The sequence below is a fragment of the Myotis brandtii genome, unplaced genomic scaffold (assembly GCF_000412655.1).
Source record: "Myotis brandtii unplaced genomic scaffold, ASM41265v1 scaffold454, whole genome shotgun sequence".
NCBI classification, from domain to species: Eukaryota; Metazoa; Chordata; class Mammalia; order Chiroptera; family Vespertilionidae; genus Myotis; species Myotis brandtii.
The window spans coordinates 5,292,273-5,309,706 of record NW_005367354.1 but is presented as its reverse complement, the minus strand read 5'-3'; the positions used below and the strand labels follow the sequence as shown (position 1 = coordinate 5,309,706).

Here is a 17,434-nt window from a genome sequence, read left to right as displayed (position 1 = left end):
CGGGCGGGGGGGGGGCCGCTGCACTCACCTGCCCGGGCACCTGCTGTGATCATCAGCAGCAGCAGCGCCAGCAGCGCGGGGCCTGATGGGCCCATGGCCGACCTCGGCCTGCTACCTCCCTGCACCTCGCAGGCTGGGCCTGGCCTCAGGACGCTCGCTGGTTCCACACACAGGGGTTCACACAGACAGAACTCTGCACAGAGGTGAGAAGGCGCTCCGGGAGGGGTACACGCAGGCAGCTCTCCGCACCCAGGTGAGAATGCGCACCCCGAGTCGGCACCCTATTTATATGAGGCCGCCCGCCCAGCTTTCGGAACGCCCAGCGAACTACAGAAGGTCCAAAGGGCAGCCTCCAGGCCTGTTTGCTTTTCCAGGGCTCCTCTCAGAACCTGAGGAGGGGCCTGTGGCGAGGGGGCTCAGCCAGAGCCACACCGGCCTTTCCTCTGGCCTGGCCGGTCCTCTCCCCCGGGGGGTCTCAGAGGGTGAGGCCATGGGGACAGTGGGCTGGCATCTGAGAAGCCTGCCTGGCCCAGCAGGGCCTTCAGATGACCAGGCACTGGGGCCAACCCACCCCAGCTCCCTAGTCCCACTTTGTAGCCCTTTGGGGAGCCAGCCCTTCACAGTGTCTTGGTGGAGACGTTTTCCTCTCCATTCTTTCCCATTTGGGTAGATTTTGGGTTGATAGGGCACCCCTAATCCTGATAGGCACCCGTGGCTGTGGTTATCTGCTCAGGATTCATATCATGGGAAGGAAGCAGAGAGAAAGGGGAAGGAGGGAGGTCTGGTGAGTGACCCAAAGTTACCCTGAGGGACCTGAAGTCACCCCAAGGGCAAGGAAGTCATAGTCACAGCAGGAGCCAGGTGCCCAAATCTTCCAGAACCTCTCATGAAGTGGGGGTCTCCCCACCCCCTTACCCCCCACCCCCCAGAGCCCACCCCTTGGGCAGAGTCTTCTGGGCAAATTGAGGGGAGGAGCCTGGGTTTCCTCCAGAGATGGGGAGGCTGGAAAGGAGAAGCAGAGTAGTGGACTGGACATGCCATGTTCCTCCCAAACATCTGGGAGCCTTCTCCACAGGACATTTCCCACAGGAGACCTTCCCCAGGCGCCCCTCCTCTCCCTAGCTGTGGAGAACCGGGCTCAGTGCAGATCGCTTAGGACTGGCCCTGTCCTCAAGGCACCTCCAATCTGGTTGGGGAGACAAGATGGGTAAACAGGAAACTGCTGGTGAGCCATGGAGGTAGGCCGTGAGCAGGGCAGAATGGTGCGGGTATGCCTGCTGGCAGAATGGGCGTGGAGGGCCATGAAGAGAGAGTGTGGACTAAGGAATACCCACAGCACCTATCACAGAATCACTACTTGATAAAATTCGTTGTTTCTGTGCCATATCCAGAGGTAACCAATAATTGTGAAGATTTAAAAAATCTTCTGGTGGCAGGACTGGTGATTCCAGAAGAGTCATATTCTGAAACAGTAACCGTGTACAAAGACTGCGATGTGGGCCTTGTTGCCGGCCTCGGGCCTCCACCCTTCTCCTCATTCATGTACAGTATTGTTGTGTTTAACACAAACCCCCATGGGCAGCTACACTCCCTTCAATGGTCAGTTGCTTTGCATCCATGGTATATTCATATTGTAAAAGGGGGATATAGAAAAGGTCTCAACCCAAGGCTGGCCAAGCCTACGTCACTGAACTGTGAAGTTGCTGGAGAAACTCATCACTCCAAAATGCCATTTCTCTGAGCATTAAAACTTTTTAAAATAACATTTTACTTATTTTGTATTAGTTTCAGGTGTATTCTCTGAGCATTAAAAAAACACACACCTATTTTAAGTGGGCTGACTTGCCACAGAAGGAGTTGCTGTATTTTAGGAAATGGTCTCTTTAAGGAGAATGGGTGAGTCACAGAGAAACCAGATAGAGATGGCTAACTCCAATTTACCAGCACAAATCCAGGCTTCCTCTCTTGATAACAGATGGAGTCACTGTCCTAGAGTCAGCGTCAGCAGACAAACGTGATTTCTATGATTTGGGAATCAAAAATGAATCTGATAACTTGGGTGCAGGGAAAACTTGTGGGATGTTTGGCTGTCCCTGAGTTGACTGTCATCATCTCTACAGGAGAAAGCCTGGAGATTGGGGTGATTTCTTGCTTTCTCTGATTTCCTTTGGAAGTCACCCTGTGCTGGGCCTTCGTGCTCATTCTCAAGTACACCAGCACCACAGCACATGTTGGATTGTTGAGCTGAACTTGAGCAGACTCACAAGAATACGGTAAGGCTTAGTGCATAGATTTTTTCTTAAATTACAAAATCCACCTAGATCCTTTTTCAAAAGCGATTTGAAAATATAGTTTTATTTGCGACCACAGATTCCACCCTTCATCCTTTCCCCTTACTAGTAAGTAGAACATTTCTCAATTCCCTCTCCTAAAAATGTTTTAAGTTTCAAGACTATAGACCACTTTTCAGAGAGACCTCACATAGAACGAAAAGTCAGAAAATCTTCCAGTTACTCATTGAACAGAGAAAATACTAGTTCGTAGAGGTCAGCTTTATGCAAAGGAAACCAGTGTCAAGAAGACCTGGAGTCGAATCCGAGCTGGGTTTCTTGTGAGGTCTGAAACCTTGGGCAAGTGACTTCACCAGTCTGAGTCTCTTTTTCATCATCCCTAAAACGGAATTAAAAAGATCTCCCTTTCCCGTAGGAACTTTTGAGAATTAAATGAAACAACTATGTAAAGAGTTGCATTGATAGCAGGATGCCTGGCAAATAAAAGATCCTCAATAAATGGTAACAGCTACCACTTATTATGTGTGTGTTAGAGAGGAAGTGCATGTTAAGGGTACCAATTGGAGCTAGCTAACCACAACTTAGATGAACACAGGCTAATAGGACAAACATAGGAAATCAGTGCTGAAGAAAGGGATCAGAAGCAAAATCAGGCATCCAGGAGGGCCACGAATACTACGGCTGCTGGTGTGTGTGAGACACCATTTGTCTCTGCTGCTTCCTAACATTTCTGGGTATTTGAAACCACTGTTCACTTGCGGGGAAAGGAGGCCTTGCTCCAGCAGACAGATTAGTGACTCCAGCAGAGACACACTCCGCTGTCACAAAGCTAATCTCAGTGAGTGGCTATGGCTTATCAGCTCATGAATGCAAAGTCCCATGGGGTAAACCATCAGTCTGAGTGATCACAGAGCTCTGGGTACCCATTAGAAAGCAGCCTGACTGGCGGAATTTCGAGGAATTAGATAATGCGGACTAGACCAGTGATGGCTTCTGGAAGGGAGACTACGCATTCTGTTTATCTGAAGGTGACCAGAAGGGTCCTGGCAAAGTCTAGGAAATGGTGGATGCTATGAAAGGCCCCTCAGAAGCCCAATTTCTGAGTTCAGTGTTGTTCTCATACTGAAATAAGCGTTCAGTACATCATTTGGTGAATACAAATCAATGAATTGATGCCCTTCATATACCCCATTGCTACCAGGATACTTACATACAATGACCATGATGCTAAATGAAACAAGGGTATCTGATTTGATACAGAGAACCTCCAGCTATGCTGCTCGGAAAGCTCATTTGGCAAATAGGGACAAGTATTGACAATGATTAATTAGTCTATCTCTTTTCTGCCTATGATGGCATTATAATTGCAAATGATGCCCAGAAGCTGGAAATCTCATCAACTTCAAGAATTATAGGTGGAACTATGCCCAGTGTGGTCTGTACATCTCTCTCTCTCTCTCTCTCTCTCTCTCTCTCACACACACACACACACACACACACACACACACGCAAATGAGAACTGTCAAGAAAAAATAGGGCATTCATGTGAATGGCACAGGTGGGAGATGGTGGAATGGGCCAGTGTCAACCAAATGGAGATATCACCAATGGATGATGAACTTGCTGTGAGGAAGGGAAAAGAGACCTTCCTACTCTGTCGTTCTGCTATCCAAGAGCCAAGGTCAGAATGTTGAGCAGCAGTTACTTCTGGGGGAAAGAGGCCCGAAGTCCACACTGTCCATGTGCACTCCTGTGCGATGCAGTATCACTTCCTTGACGATGCAGAGCTCATCCATCCAGCCCCACCTACTGCGAGGAGCCTTTCCCTAGTCTAGCCCAGTTAGACCTCCTGGCTTCTGACCCCGATCTCCTATCAGTTTCTATAGAGAGCCTTTGTACAAACTGTTTATTGTTGCCCTGAACTTATATTTTTCTCTAGTAATAAGACTTAGTTTTTCACCTGTTTACATATTACCTTTGAAACCAGAGAGAGAAGCTTAGAGGGCAAGAATGGTGTGCAGTTTTCACCTTTGTATCCCTCTGTCCTCTCCCTCACCAACACCTCTTCCAGGCTGGGCAGATAGTAGCTAAGGAGTAAACACTGTGATTATAATGTGGGATGGACCTTGTGAGATAGGTTTGCTTTATATGTTTATAGCTTAATGTAGAATGTATGGTAACTTTGAATCAGTATGAGAAGGGGCAGCATCTATAAACTAGGATCATGGGACAGTCTCTAAGACTCTGAGTGTTGGTTCCATCTGTGTGATGAGTGGACAGGACTAGATGACCTCTTAGGCCCATTGTAGCTCTGATTACTTTGATTCTATGACAGTGCTTGGCAAACTGCGGCTCGCGACCCACACACGGCTCTTTGGCCCCTTGAATGTGGCTCTTCCACAAAATACCACGTGCGGGTGCACACGTACAGTGCGAAGTTGACTTAAAACTTTAAGTAAAGTTTATTAAGTTAATTTTAGGGAGCGTTGTGGAGTGAAAGAAGATGTAGTGTCGAGGATTGAGAAAGGTATATTGAGATGGTTTTGACATATAGAGAGGATGAACGAAAGGAGATAGACGAAACAAGTATACAAGACGAGTGTGGATGGGAGAGTTGGAAGGGGTCGACCTCAGCGAACGTACCTCAATCAGATTGAGGACATTTTTAGCAAAGGCCAGCTTAGGAGTACCCTAATTAAGTTAATAACAATGTACCTACCTATATAGTTTAAGTTTAAAAAATTTGGCTCTCAAAAGAAATTTCAATCGTTGTACTGTTGCTATTTGGCTCTGTTGACTAATGAGTTTGCCGACCACTATTCTATGAGGATGTGGTAATTTTTTAAAAGGCATCAATTATATGGGGTTCAAGTCTCCAGGCAGTTAAAGGCTGAGAATTCAGAACCATTAGCAGGATGGGTTTTCCAGGAGGCGACCCATCTCTACAAAGACACACTGCCTGAGAAATAGAACACTCTAACCACTGAGCAACACTGGCCAGAGTGGTCAATTACTCTTTACCCATTTGTGTTTTGTTTTGTTATTTTAGTTTTCTTTATATTCTCATAGGACTAAGAACCAGAAAGAACTACCCTCAAAAGGCTGAGACCAGTGCTCATGATAAATGGCTGGCTGGCTGGATAAACAAGCCTTGCCATTCCCAGGACCATTGATTTTCTTTGAGGATTTAGGGAGCCCCTGGGCCTTCTGTCCTCTGAGAGCTTACAGAAAAGTAAAGGGGCATGAATACACATCTCAGGTAGGAATGAGTGCCCATAAAGCGCCCAAGGTGGGGTCTACACAGCTAGACCGCATTGGTCTAAGGTGCTCTTAGGGGCTCTGGAGGAAGTGAGACGTGAGCAGGATCTTGGATGATGGGCAAGATTTGTGGAATTGGGTTGGGCGGCACCACTGAAGAGCAATGGCGGGAAGCTGAGACTATGTTAGACATGTCTGACAGTCTGTAACCCAGCCAGCCAGCTGAGTCCATGGACATGGAGAAGGTGAAGAAAAGTCGGATGAGGACTGGGAGAGAGCATACTTCATTGTGCCTGGGCGGTGGACAGGACTTTCTGGCTAATTCCATCTTTGTTTAACTATGGGTTACTGTGTAAACTGCATCTTATGTATTCAGCATAAAATTTAGCACATATGGCATGAAAACTCTAGGTTGTCTAGAAGGCCATGGTATTGGGCTGACACTCTTGGTCCAGAGCTGTGAAGGGAAATGGAGGAGGAAAGTGTCAGACGTGGAGAGGACCGGAGAGACCGACTCTAGATATTATTCTCATTTCACAGATAGAGAAATGGAGGTCTTGACAGTCTGTGGGTTTTTCCCCCATGAAAATAAATGGAGGTAGGGCAAGAACTTGGGTCTTCTAGTTTATAATCTAGAATATTCATTCTACCTTAATTGCACTAAATCTACGTTGACAACATAAAATTCCTTGGAGATTGCTTTCTGAAGATGATGAATCTTTGATACTGTCTCTCCTTGTAATTTACTAGTCATTAAAAGTGAAAAACTTAACTGATTTTTTGTGGGTTTGTATTCAGAATAAATATTGCTATGTAACTGGTTATATAGAATCACAGATACTCAGGGCCTCAAAGGGCCATAGGTCATTGAATCCAACTCATCTCCCAATATAAGGGTTCCATCAATCTCAGAGTACCTGGCCACCCATTAGCAGGCTGCCTAACTGGTAGAATTTTGTGAAACTAGGTAATGCTCTAGTGAGCATAGCAATTAAGAGTCCCTAAAAGGGAAACTTCTCTTGCCTGCAAATCTATACATGGCCAGGTGGGTCTTGCGTATAGATAGCAAAGCTTTGTGGTCATATCTCAGGTTCCTTCTATTTCTGTCCCCCATCCTGGTCACAGACCATCTATTATAGAAAGAGCTGGGGAAGGTATCTACTTTGGAATTGAAGTTATTAGCATGGGGAGGAGGAAGGAGTCAGGCCACCCCCAGAACCCAGTCAGCTTTGGTTACTAAAGCAGAAGCGGGGGTAGAAACATGTACCGATTCATTTCAGGGGCTCCTCTTTCTTTTTTTAATGGCAACATTTAGCTTTTAATAAAATCATTTAAAAAAAATAATGGCTACCTTCAGTTGTTCTATGGTCAACCCTGGAAATGGACTTCTTTTAAAAACAGTTTTATTGAGATAAAATTAGTATCATAAATTACACCCCTTTAAAGTGTAAAATTTAATGGTTTCTAGTATATTCACAGGATTGTACAACCATTACCACAATTAATTTTGGAACATTTTTATCACCTCAAAAAGAAATCTTGTACCAATTAGATATCACTTCCCAAATGCCCTCATTCCCCCAAATCAAAGCATGGGTCTACACTCTCTCTATAGAGTTGCCTATGCTACTCTATAGCCTTTTGTGATGTGGCCTTTTGTGATGGTTTTTTTTTCACTTAGCATGTTTTCCAGGGTCATGCATGTTGTAGCATTTCATTCCTCTTTAATACCAACCAATATTCCATAGAATAGATATACCACAGTTTAATCTATTCATAAATGATGGTATTTGTGTTGCTTCTATTTCATGGCCATTTTGAATGATGCTGTACAGTTTTTTTTGCATGGACATGTGTTTTCATTTCTCTTAGTTATATGCCTAAGAGTGAAATTGCTGGGTAATGTGGTAATTCTATGTATAATTATTTGAGCAACTGCCAGACTGTTTTCCAAAGTGACCATTTTACATTCTCACCACCAGTGTTTAAAGGTTCCAATCTCTCCACATCCTTGCCAACACTTGTTATTATCTTTCTTTTTCATTATAGTCATCCTAGTGCAGGGGTGGGCAAACTTTTTGACTCGAGGGCCACAATGGGTTCTTAAACTGGACCGGAGGGCCAGAACAAAAGCATGGATGGAGTGTTTGTGTGAACTAATATAAATTCAAAGTAAACATCATTACATAAAAGGGTACGGTCTTTTTTTTTTTAGTTTTATTCATTTCAAACGGGCCGGATCCGGCCCGCGGGCTGTAGTTTGCCCACGGCTGTCCTAGTGGGTGTGAAGTGATATCTCATTGTGGTTTGGTTGGCGTTCCCATGATGGCTAATGATGTTGGGCATCTTTTTGTGTTCTTATTGGCAATTTGTATATCTCTTTTGGAGAAATGTCTATTCAAATCCTTTGAGTTTGAACTTTTTAATTGAGTTGTTTTACTTTTTATTAAGTTGTAAGAGTTCTTTATATATTCTACATATGTCTCTTATCAGATATATAATTTTCAAATATTTTCTTTCATTCTGTGTGTTTCTTTTCACTTAAAATATTTTTATTGATTTCAGAGAGAAGGGAGAGGGAGATATAGAAACATCAATGATGAGAGAGAATCATTGATCAGCTGCCTCCTGTACGTGCCCCCTCGAACTGTGACCTCCTGGTTCATGGGTTGACCCTCAACCACTGAGCCACACTAGCCTGGCTCTTTTCACTTTCTTAATGGTGTTCTTTGAAGTACAAAAGTTTTTAATTTTGATGAAGTCCACTTTACCTATTTTTTCTTTTGTTACTTGCTCTTTTGGTGTCATACCTAAGCAGCATTGCCTAAAACAAGGTCAAGAACATTTATTCCTATATTTTCTTCCAGGAGGTTTATAGTTTTAGGCCTTATGTTTATGTCTACATTCTATTAATTTTTGTGAATGGAAGATTCCTTTTGAGCCTTGTTTTTAGACATTTCCAGGTTCCATGAGCCTGCATATAGCCTCACATAACCTCTTCCGCCTCCCTGTTAACAGGGCGTGACCTCTTCCCATGTGAGGATGTCATCAGTCCTCTTGCTCAATGAGCAGGGTCAGTCCCTTATCAGGGCACTGCGCCTCCCGGGTGCTTTCCAACCAGTGACCAGTCACATGGGGCCGAGAGCCACAGTCACTGAGGTGCCAGGCCAGTGATGGTGAACCTTTTGAGCTCGGCGTGTCAGCATTTTGAAAAACCCTAACTTAACTCTGGTGCCGTGTCACATATAGAAATTTTTTGATCTTTGCAACCATAGTAAAAGAAATACTTATATTTTTGATATTTATTTTATATATTTAAATGCCATTTAACAAAGAAAAATCAACCAAAAAAATGAGTTTGCGTGTCAGCTCTGACACGCATGTCAGAGGTTCGCCATCACTGGGCCAGGCCCTGAGCCCTTGTCCTTTCAGAAGGAGAAAAAGGGATGTTCTCAGTCTCTGGGTCTGCTTTTGGAGTTCATCGTCCTCTGATGACCATTCTTTTTTCCTTTGGAGAGTATGCAGCGGTTGAGACACGAAGCTCTCCTGCACCCAAAACAGCTCAATATGTTTTACAAGAAAACATATTCAAAACTAGGAATCATTAAACAAAGTGACATCAAACACCTTAGAATGGTTGCTTTGGGGTGAAGTGAACAGGAGTTGGGAGTAGTGATGTGGAGTCAGGGTGGGGAATAAACAATTAAACAACAACAAACAACTGAGATGGGGCCTTCACACTTCCCATGGTAACTATGTGCCAGGCGCTGGGGAGGGTGAGAAGTCATCCCTCTGCTCAGTCATGTCGTTACAAATATTTATTAAAAACCCAGTATTAAGCACCAAAAATGTACCAATCATTGTGATAACTAAATTTCATAGTAATATTCAAAAGACAAAACCTACAAAATAGATATTTTAACCCCAGTTCCTGCAAATAAGGAAGCCAGGCTGCATTCTGCATAACTCACCCAATTCTACTGTCTTCATTATGCAAGTACAGGCAGCTAGAAGAGATGAGGATGGATGTGTAAGAGGATCAAATAAACCCCGTCAGGTTGCATTTCAGTGACTCTGAGCATGCACACACTAGTTGCCCTCTACCTGGGGAAAAAAGTCAGTGTTCTACTAACAAGAGCTGCCATCGAGCACTGTTGTAAGGTTTGGTAGGGCTTTGGTATTCATTATTTCTTTTAACCCTTTTAATAATACTGTGAGTTTATGGTGTATATCACAGGTGAGACACTGAGGCTCCCCGGAGTTAAATGGCTTTCAGGATCACCTGGCATAATAACTAACTGAGCTGGAGCTCAAGCTCAGCCATTCTGGGGCTTATACCCCACCAACCTGAATCTCAACAAGAGCATTAGGAAATCCAGATCTCTAAATCTCAGGCATGGGGGTTCTGAGCCTGAGCTGGCTCTCAGAGAGGATACTAAGAGAGACAAGATGAAAATACCACAGAAATGCTGCTGCCAGAGGAGGGGTTGGTGGCTAAGTGGCATTTGCTAAGGTATGCCTTTCATAACATCCAGATTTCTGAGGAGATGTGATTAGGGAAAAAGCACAGATGTGCTGAGACACCTGTGCTTGCTGCTCTTTGGATGAGGTCTTAACATAAATGCTGTTTATTGTTATTTTCCCCTTCCAAATGCCTGCATGCATTTTCTTCAAGTAGGTAAACAAGAAGCTGGCTCAGACACCTCCGTTCTTTTTCCATTCTTATCCTGCACATCGTGATCTTGGCATGAGTAATCCTACTGGATTGACACACTGCCTCACCCCCAGAAAATACCTCCTGGAGTGAGTCAGTGTGAAATGATGTCTGTCCCCTCATTCCAGACCAGGTCTTGGGACTAGAGTCCTTGGCAGAACACTGGCCAGCAGCATTCTCCATCACTCCTGACCCACATGCACAGCTAAAGGCCATTTATGTGACTTAATTTGGACAAGTCCAATATAAAATGGTAAATTGAGGCAATTAATTCAGATTCATCTGTTCTTCTTGACTCTTAGACCTTTTTTTACCTGAACATGTTAGTTGAAAATGGTGATGGATGTCTGAATTGCTCAGAGAATTACTTGGTTCTCACTTCATTAATAACAGAGCTGTGTCTCCTTGTTAGAGGGCAGATAAGCTATTTCTCCCTTAATGCTCAGAGCAGCTAGACCAGCCGTGGGCAAACTATGGCCCGCGGGCCGGATCCGGCCCGTTTGAAATGAATAAAACTAAAAAAAAAAAAAAAGACCGTACCCTTTTATGTAATGATGTTTACTTTGAATTTATATTAGTTCACACAAACACTCCATCCATGCTTTTGTTCCGGCCCTCCAGTCCAGTTTAAGAACCCATTGTGGCCCTCGAGTCAAAAAGTTTGCCCACCCCTGAGCTAGACCCTCCCCAAGAGGAGGGAGGTGGAGTGGTGGGAGACTCAGATAACTCCAGCAGCTTCCGCCCATCCCACTGATGAGTGGATCCCTGTTTTTAGGGCAGGAGCAGCTGTTCCTCTTCACCCCTCTGTAAATTCTTCCCTTCCTAAAATTCTTCCAGAATTGTGTGTGTGACTTTCTTCATCTCCCAGTCTCTCCTGTCACTTCTCTCCCCCTCACTCTTGCTCTAGTCACCAAACCTAAGCCCTAATCTCCACTTCCTCTGTTAAGGTTGTCTATACTATTCTACCTCTTCCTTCACATCCTATATAATAAAAGCCCAGGGGCGAAATGACCAGAACCACCAGAAACCAGAACCATCACGGCCCCTTGCTGGGCTGGCCCCACCCCCCAGCAAGCAGTTCGGGGCAATCAGGCAGGCAGATGAGTGGTTAGGGGTGATCAGATAGGCAGGCGAGTGGTTAGGGGTGATCAGGTAAGCAAGTGAAAGGTTAGGGGTGATCAGGTAGGCAGATGGCCCCCTGGCAAGTGGTTAGGGGTAATCAGGTAGGCAGATGGCCCCCTGGCAAGTGGTTAGGGGCGATCAGGTAGGCAGGCAGAGCCCTGTGATGGATCACCTCAAAGAGGGAGACTCAGCCCACAGCCTGCGGAGGGTCGTTCGGCAGCTGTGACAGGAGGCACTGGCAGCGTGGATGCTGCAGGGCGGGGCTGGCGCCACTGCGGCTCCTGAGTGGGCATGGTGCCTGCAGTCTGGCCCAGGGCCCAGGGTCGCAGCCTCCCCTGCTACTTCTGCAGGGCTGGACTGCCACTCCTCCTGCTCTGATGCCTGGGCAGATCCCGGACCCTTCCATGACTGCGGCTCTCTGCCAGGGCTCGGCCCCCTGACCGGACTCCCCAGCTCCGCCCTGACTGCAGAGGAGCTGAAATACGCTGACATCCACAACACTGGGGCCATCCATGATCACCCCTTTGCACTTCCTGGAGGTGAAACTGGGCAAGAGGCCTCAACCTGTGAAAAGCGAGCTAGATGAAGAGGAGCAGCGCAGGAAAAGAACAAAGTGGCAGCAGCCCCAGGCCAGAACAAGAAGAAGGAGCAGAAGGAGTTTCTGCAGCGGGAATCTGAGTGGCTGGAGCTCATGAATTCAGAGCTGAAAACCCAGATGGAGGAGCAGGAGTGGCAGCAGCTCACCCTGATACTCAACCAGCATCGCCCCAACTGCATCGTCAGGACCGACAGCGTTAAGACCCCCAACTCCAGAAGGCAACGCACTGCTGGAGCAGCTGGAGAAGAAGTGACCATGGGCTGGAAGGAGGAGGAGGAGAGAGGGAGAGGAGGAGGAGGAGGGTCCCAGAAGGCTCTTCCTTGCTGCATGAAAAACTCTTCAATGAGGCTCAGCACAGCCAGCATCCGCCAGGCTTTTTTTGTGAAACTCAGATCAGCCACACCCAGGGAAGAAACCCAGGCTGATGAAACCCAGGACCAAGCGCTGAGACCAAAGTAGTCCTGAGGGGGGCTGTTCTGCCTGGGGCCAGGCTTGCAGGAGGCAGGACAGAGGCTCTGGGCCCGAGAGACGCCCAACCAGGCAGCTGTGGGCACTTCTCCAGCTTCTCCGCCAGGGCACCCACCCAAAGGACCTCTGAGCAGCCAGGAAAAGCCATGAGTTGCAACCAAAATTAGGGTGAGTATGGAAATCAGAGTGAAACTGCAATCTGCCTGCCCCCCACCTCTGACCCTGGCCCTGAGCCTGATGCAAGGCTAGAGAAGGGCACAGTGCTAGGCCCTGCTGTACCCACCCACCGTGGTCCAGCTCAGTCCTGCCCGGAGTGGCAGCCAAAGTGCACCCTCACTGGCCCTGCTGGAGTTGCTGTGGGCATGAGCTACGGGTGCCCTTCCAAAGCACATGCTCACTGAATGTTTACAGACTGGCTGTCCTGGCAGGACTTTCAACTGCACATGTTTTTTTATACTTTCTTTTTTTAAAAATATATATTTTTTACAAAAAAGAAGACTTTATACAAGCAATATATAAATGGATTTCTATAATCACTCGATGTGATACAGTATAAATATGCTATGGTCTGTTTGTTATGAACAGATATTCAGCAGTTATGGCTGTTGTGTGTAACTTCTAAGTACTGCAGTCTCTGGGTGTTGGGGGTGGCAGGGGCGCGGTGCGGTGCATTTCCATTCTGGTAAATCTGTAATAGTACTCAGTTCTGTATTGCTCAGTAAACATTATCAAAGAAAAGAAAGAAAAGAAAGAAAAGAAAGAAAAGAAAGAAAAGAAAGAAAAGAAAGAAAAGAAAGAAAAGAAAGAAAAGAAAGAAAAGAAAGAAAAGAAAGAAAAGAAAGAAAAGAAAGAAAAGAAAGAAAAGAAAGAAAAGAAAGAAAAGAAAGAAAAGAAAGAAAAGAAAGAAAAGAAAGAAAAGAAAGAAAAGAAAGAAAAGAAAGAAAAGAAAGAAAGAGGGAGGGAGGCCCAGGCCAGCCAAGCCATCGCACCCCATGCCTGTTGCCTGCAAAGGGAGGCGACCGGTGGCAGGGGAGGGGGCGGCAGTGCTGCACAGATGGCAAGTAGTGGCAGCAGCGGGGGTGGGGCCAGCTTCCTGCAGCGGGAGAAGGAAAGCCCCATAGGCCCTGATCTCAGGCCAGGCCTAGGGACCCTACCCAAGGGGTCCAGGATTGTGAGAGGGTGCAGGCCAGGCTGAGGGACCCCCACCCCCCACCCCGAGTGCATGCATTTTCATGCACCAGGCCTCTAGTTTTCTTTATCATCTCCACCATTTTGCTACCAAATTGAAATGATTTATTTTTGAATTAAGTGATGAGCCATGACTCAGGCCCATGTGGAATATGCCACAGTGACTCCCAACGTAGCCTGTGTATTAGCGATTTCTATGGTCTGTCTGGCCTTTGTGTCATAAGAAATTCCTTTTGGCTCTCCACTTCGTAAGACATTGTTCTGCTCTGAGCAATAGCACAGGGTCTTTTTAATTGCTTTTTATGATTGATTCAGTAATAAGATATACTTTTCACTCTGGTACAATTCGTTGGGCTTTATGTGTTTGCTTGTTTGTTTTTTGGTTAATCTCACCTGAGGCTATTTTTCCATTGGTTTTTAGAGAGAGTAGAAGGCATGGGGAGAGTCAGAGAAAGAGAGATATCAATGTGAGAGAGACACATGGATTGGTTGCCTCCTGCACATGCCCTGACCAGGGCCAGGGATTGAACCTGTAAGCAAGATACATACCCTTGACCAGAATTGAACCTGGGACCTTTTAGTCTACAGTCCAACACTCTATCCACTGAGCCAAACTAGCTAGGGCAAATTCTTTGGGGTTTAGAAAAATAAAGTAGTTTAGAATTGGGAAGTATAAATGTTCTGGTACATGGACCACCAGCTCACATCTTTAGCAAAGAACCTACCAATTCATGCCAATGAAACATAAAGTTATGAAGGGAAGAATATATTTCTTACACCTCAACTACCTGAAAAATGTTACTGGGCCAATTCTAATAATCTTTCCCATTATCACTTAAATATGTATTTGAAATGCAACCTCATAATCTAATTGGATATTTTTAAATTGTCATATTAAATTTTTACTGGTCACAAAGTTGCCTGACATTATTTTCTATTATCTCAGCAGCCAACCAGAGGTTATTCTATACAACTCATTCTATATAGTGCTCCAAAATCAACATTACATAACTAAAGTTACACAGTATAGTTAACTATGAACTTTCCCTACCCTTTAGTATTTCATCAAAATAATTACCCAGCTATGATTCAGAATATTGGACAGAATGAATAGAGGACAACTTACATTTTCTGCATCATAAAGTTTTCACTTGTTGTCAGACCACTACTTTTAACAGTGAATGAATTAATTTTACTAGTATTAAGTCTCTGTAAGAAACTTATTCTAAAAAATTAGGCATTTTCATGCAAAGAGAAAGAAGCAATCCAATTTAAGTTAGGAGTCAACCTTTATACCTCAGCTTTATTGAGGTATACTTGACAAATAAAATTTAAGATAGTGAAAGTGTACAATGTGAAAATTTGCTATATGTATGCATTGAGCTAACATATCCATCACCTCATATGTTCACCTTTCTTTTTTTGTCAGAACATTTACATTCTCTGTTCTTAGCAAATTACAATACAGCGTCATCAACTACAGTCATGTTATAAATTAGATCCTCAGAAATAATTCATCTTATAACTGAAAGTTTATTCCCCTTTACTAATCTCTTCCCTCATCCCCCATCCCCTGGAAATTACTTTTCTACTCTCTGTTTCTATGAGTTCAACTTTTTTTAAAAAGAAAATATTTCACATATAAGGGATCCCATGAAGAATTTGTCTGGCTTATTTCACTTAGTATACAATGCCATCCAAGTTCAACCATGTTGTCACAAAGGACAGGACTTCTTTCCATTTAAGGCTGAATAATATTTTATTATATGTATGCCATGTCTTTATCTGCTTTTCCATCGATGGACACATAAGTTGTTTCCATTCCTTGGTTATTGTGAATGATGCTGCAATGGCCACTGGAGTGCAGGTATCTCTTTGAGGTACTGATTTTATTTCCTTTGGATATGTACCCAGAAGTGGAATTGCTGGATTATATGGGAGTTCTATTTTTAACTTCTTGAGGGAAGAAATACTTCATACTATTTTCCACAGTGGCTGTACCAATTTACAACAGTACTCAAGGATTCTCTTTTCTTCATCTCTTTGCTAGCACTTACCTCTTGTCTTTTTTGATTAGGAGGTAATATCTCATTATCATTTTATTTTTTAATTATGGTTTGCATTTAACATTATTTTGTATTAGTTTCAGGTGTACATGGAGAATGAACGTTCTTTAAACTAAGGAAAGCTACAAGCTGTGAAATTAGGTCACAGTTAATCTTTTGTCAAAAACACGTGGATTTAGATTACACAATTGTGTAAAAGTTACTTAGTAATTTAGAGGACAATTTCTGCAGGTAAACTCTCCCTCCTCCCCCCAGATCCTCAACAATAAAGAAAAAAAGAGCCTTTGCTGGTTTGACTCAATGGATAGAGCGTCGGCCTGTGAACTGAAGGGTCCCGGGTTTGATTCCAGTCAAGAGCACATGCCCGGGTTGCAGGCTCAATCCCCAGTAGGGGGCGTGCAGGAGGCAGCCTATCAATAATTCTCATCATTGATGTTTCTATCTCTCTCTCCCTTTCCCTTCTTCTCTGAAATAAATAAATATATGTTAAAAAAAGAAAAAATACCTCTTGCACAACAATAGCAAAGAGAAATTACCCAATTTGAAATTACCCATTTTAGATTTGTGTAGATTTAATTTTTAGAAATCAGAATGTATATACACAATGCATTCAAATAACAATTAGCTAACTGGGACTATGAATTTCATTAAGTCAACTCAAAAAGAAACATCCTGGCCCAACTGGATATATTATAGCAACAGCAGTAATCATGGTGACAGAATCCACCATGGGGCAATTCCTGTTCCTCACCCTGTTGGCAAGAAACAGTGGGATTGGCTGCATTTCACAACAAGTTGACTACCATCAATTTACTTGATGTGAACATGCTACTAAATAGGGCAGACTCTGGAATACTTGCACAAGTGTTATAGAGTGCAGTGACTGTATTTTCAGGACATGAGTGTCAGCCCTTAGCTTTGGTTAAAGCACTTCTGATTGACCTACAGGAAACATATTCCCACTGAGGAGATGATACTCTGGTCACTAGAATCTGCTAACTGACCACTTATTGAGTAGATGCTGGGCAGTCAACCGGAGAGAAGCCAGCTTTTGTTACTTAAAAGGCCTTCCCCTCATTTTTTTTAAATCCAGGGTTATAGGGCTATTCCTCTTAATATGAGGATATATAAAAATCACAGTTGAGAAAACTGATCATTCCTAAAATGTTGGGACCACAGAGTCCTGCCCTTTGATGATCTGATAAAAGCTAGTATCCTCTTACTATAAAAGTCTACAAATGTCCAGCAAATAATTCGGCACAGAACTTTACTCTTCAGGTCGTGAAGCCCCTGAAACCCATCTATAGAGCCCAACAACTCCTTAGTTAAGGTGTCTACTGTGACAACTAAAGGGTCAGCCTCACACTTTATTCATCTCTGGATCTCTAAACTTCCTAGCTCAGTGACTGGCCTGGAGTAAGTTTTTAGATCCTGTGGGGATATATAATTTACCAGGGGCTGAGGCTGGTGCTGTCACCACAGGGAGCTCCAGGGGACCAGTGGGAAACCCTCTAGAAACTCAGTGCTCTGGTGTCGGACACTCCCACCACTGCCCCCAGTCTAAGCTCTCAGGAGAGAAGGATTCCTCAAGGCTGGCAAGGCGGGGCTGCACTGTGAGTGCTGGGTGTGGGTGGTAATCAAGGGCAAGCACAACAGCCCCTACCTGACCACACTGGGCAAGTCATGAATGAGGTCACTGCTGTCAGTGACCATGACCTTAGAATATTAG

The 17,434-nt window shown here is 44.5% G+C and overlaps 1 protein-coding gene across 1 annotated transcript in view; it reads right to left on the bottom strand.

The window, feature by feature from the left end:
• APOB (apolipoprotein B) overlaps positions 1 to 258 on the bottom strand; it is a 37,551-nt gene extending 37,293 nt beyond the window's left edge. The window contains exon 1 of the mRNA XM_005874933.2: positions 29 to 258. Within this exon, the coding sequence (XP_005874995.1) occupies positions 29 to 95 (67 nt within the window). The 5' untranslated portion in view covers positions 96 to 258. The remainder of the gene's footprint in view (positions 1 to 28) is intronic.
• Between the last annotated feature and the right edge of the window lie 17,176 nt (positions 259 to 17,434).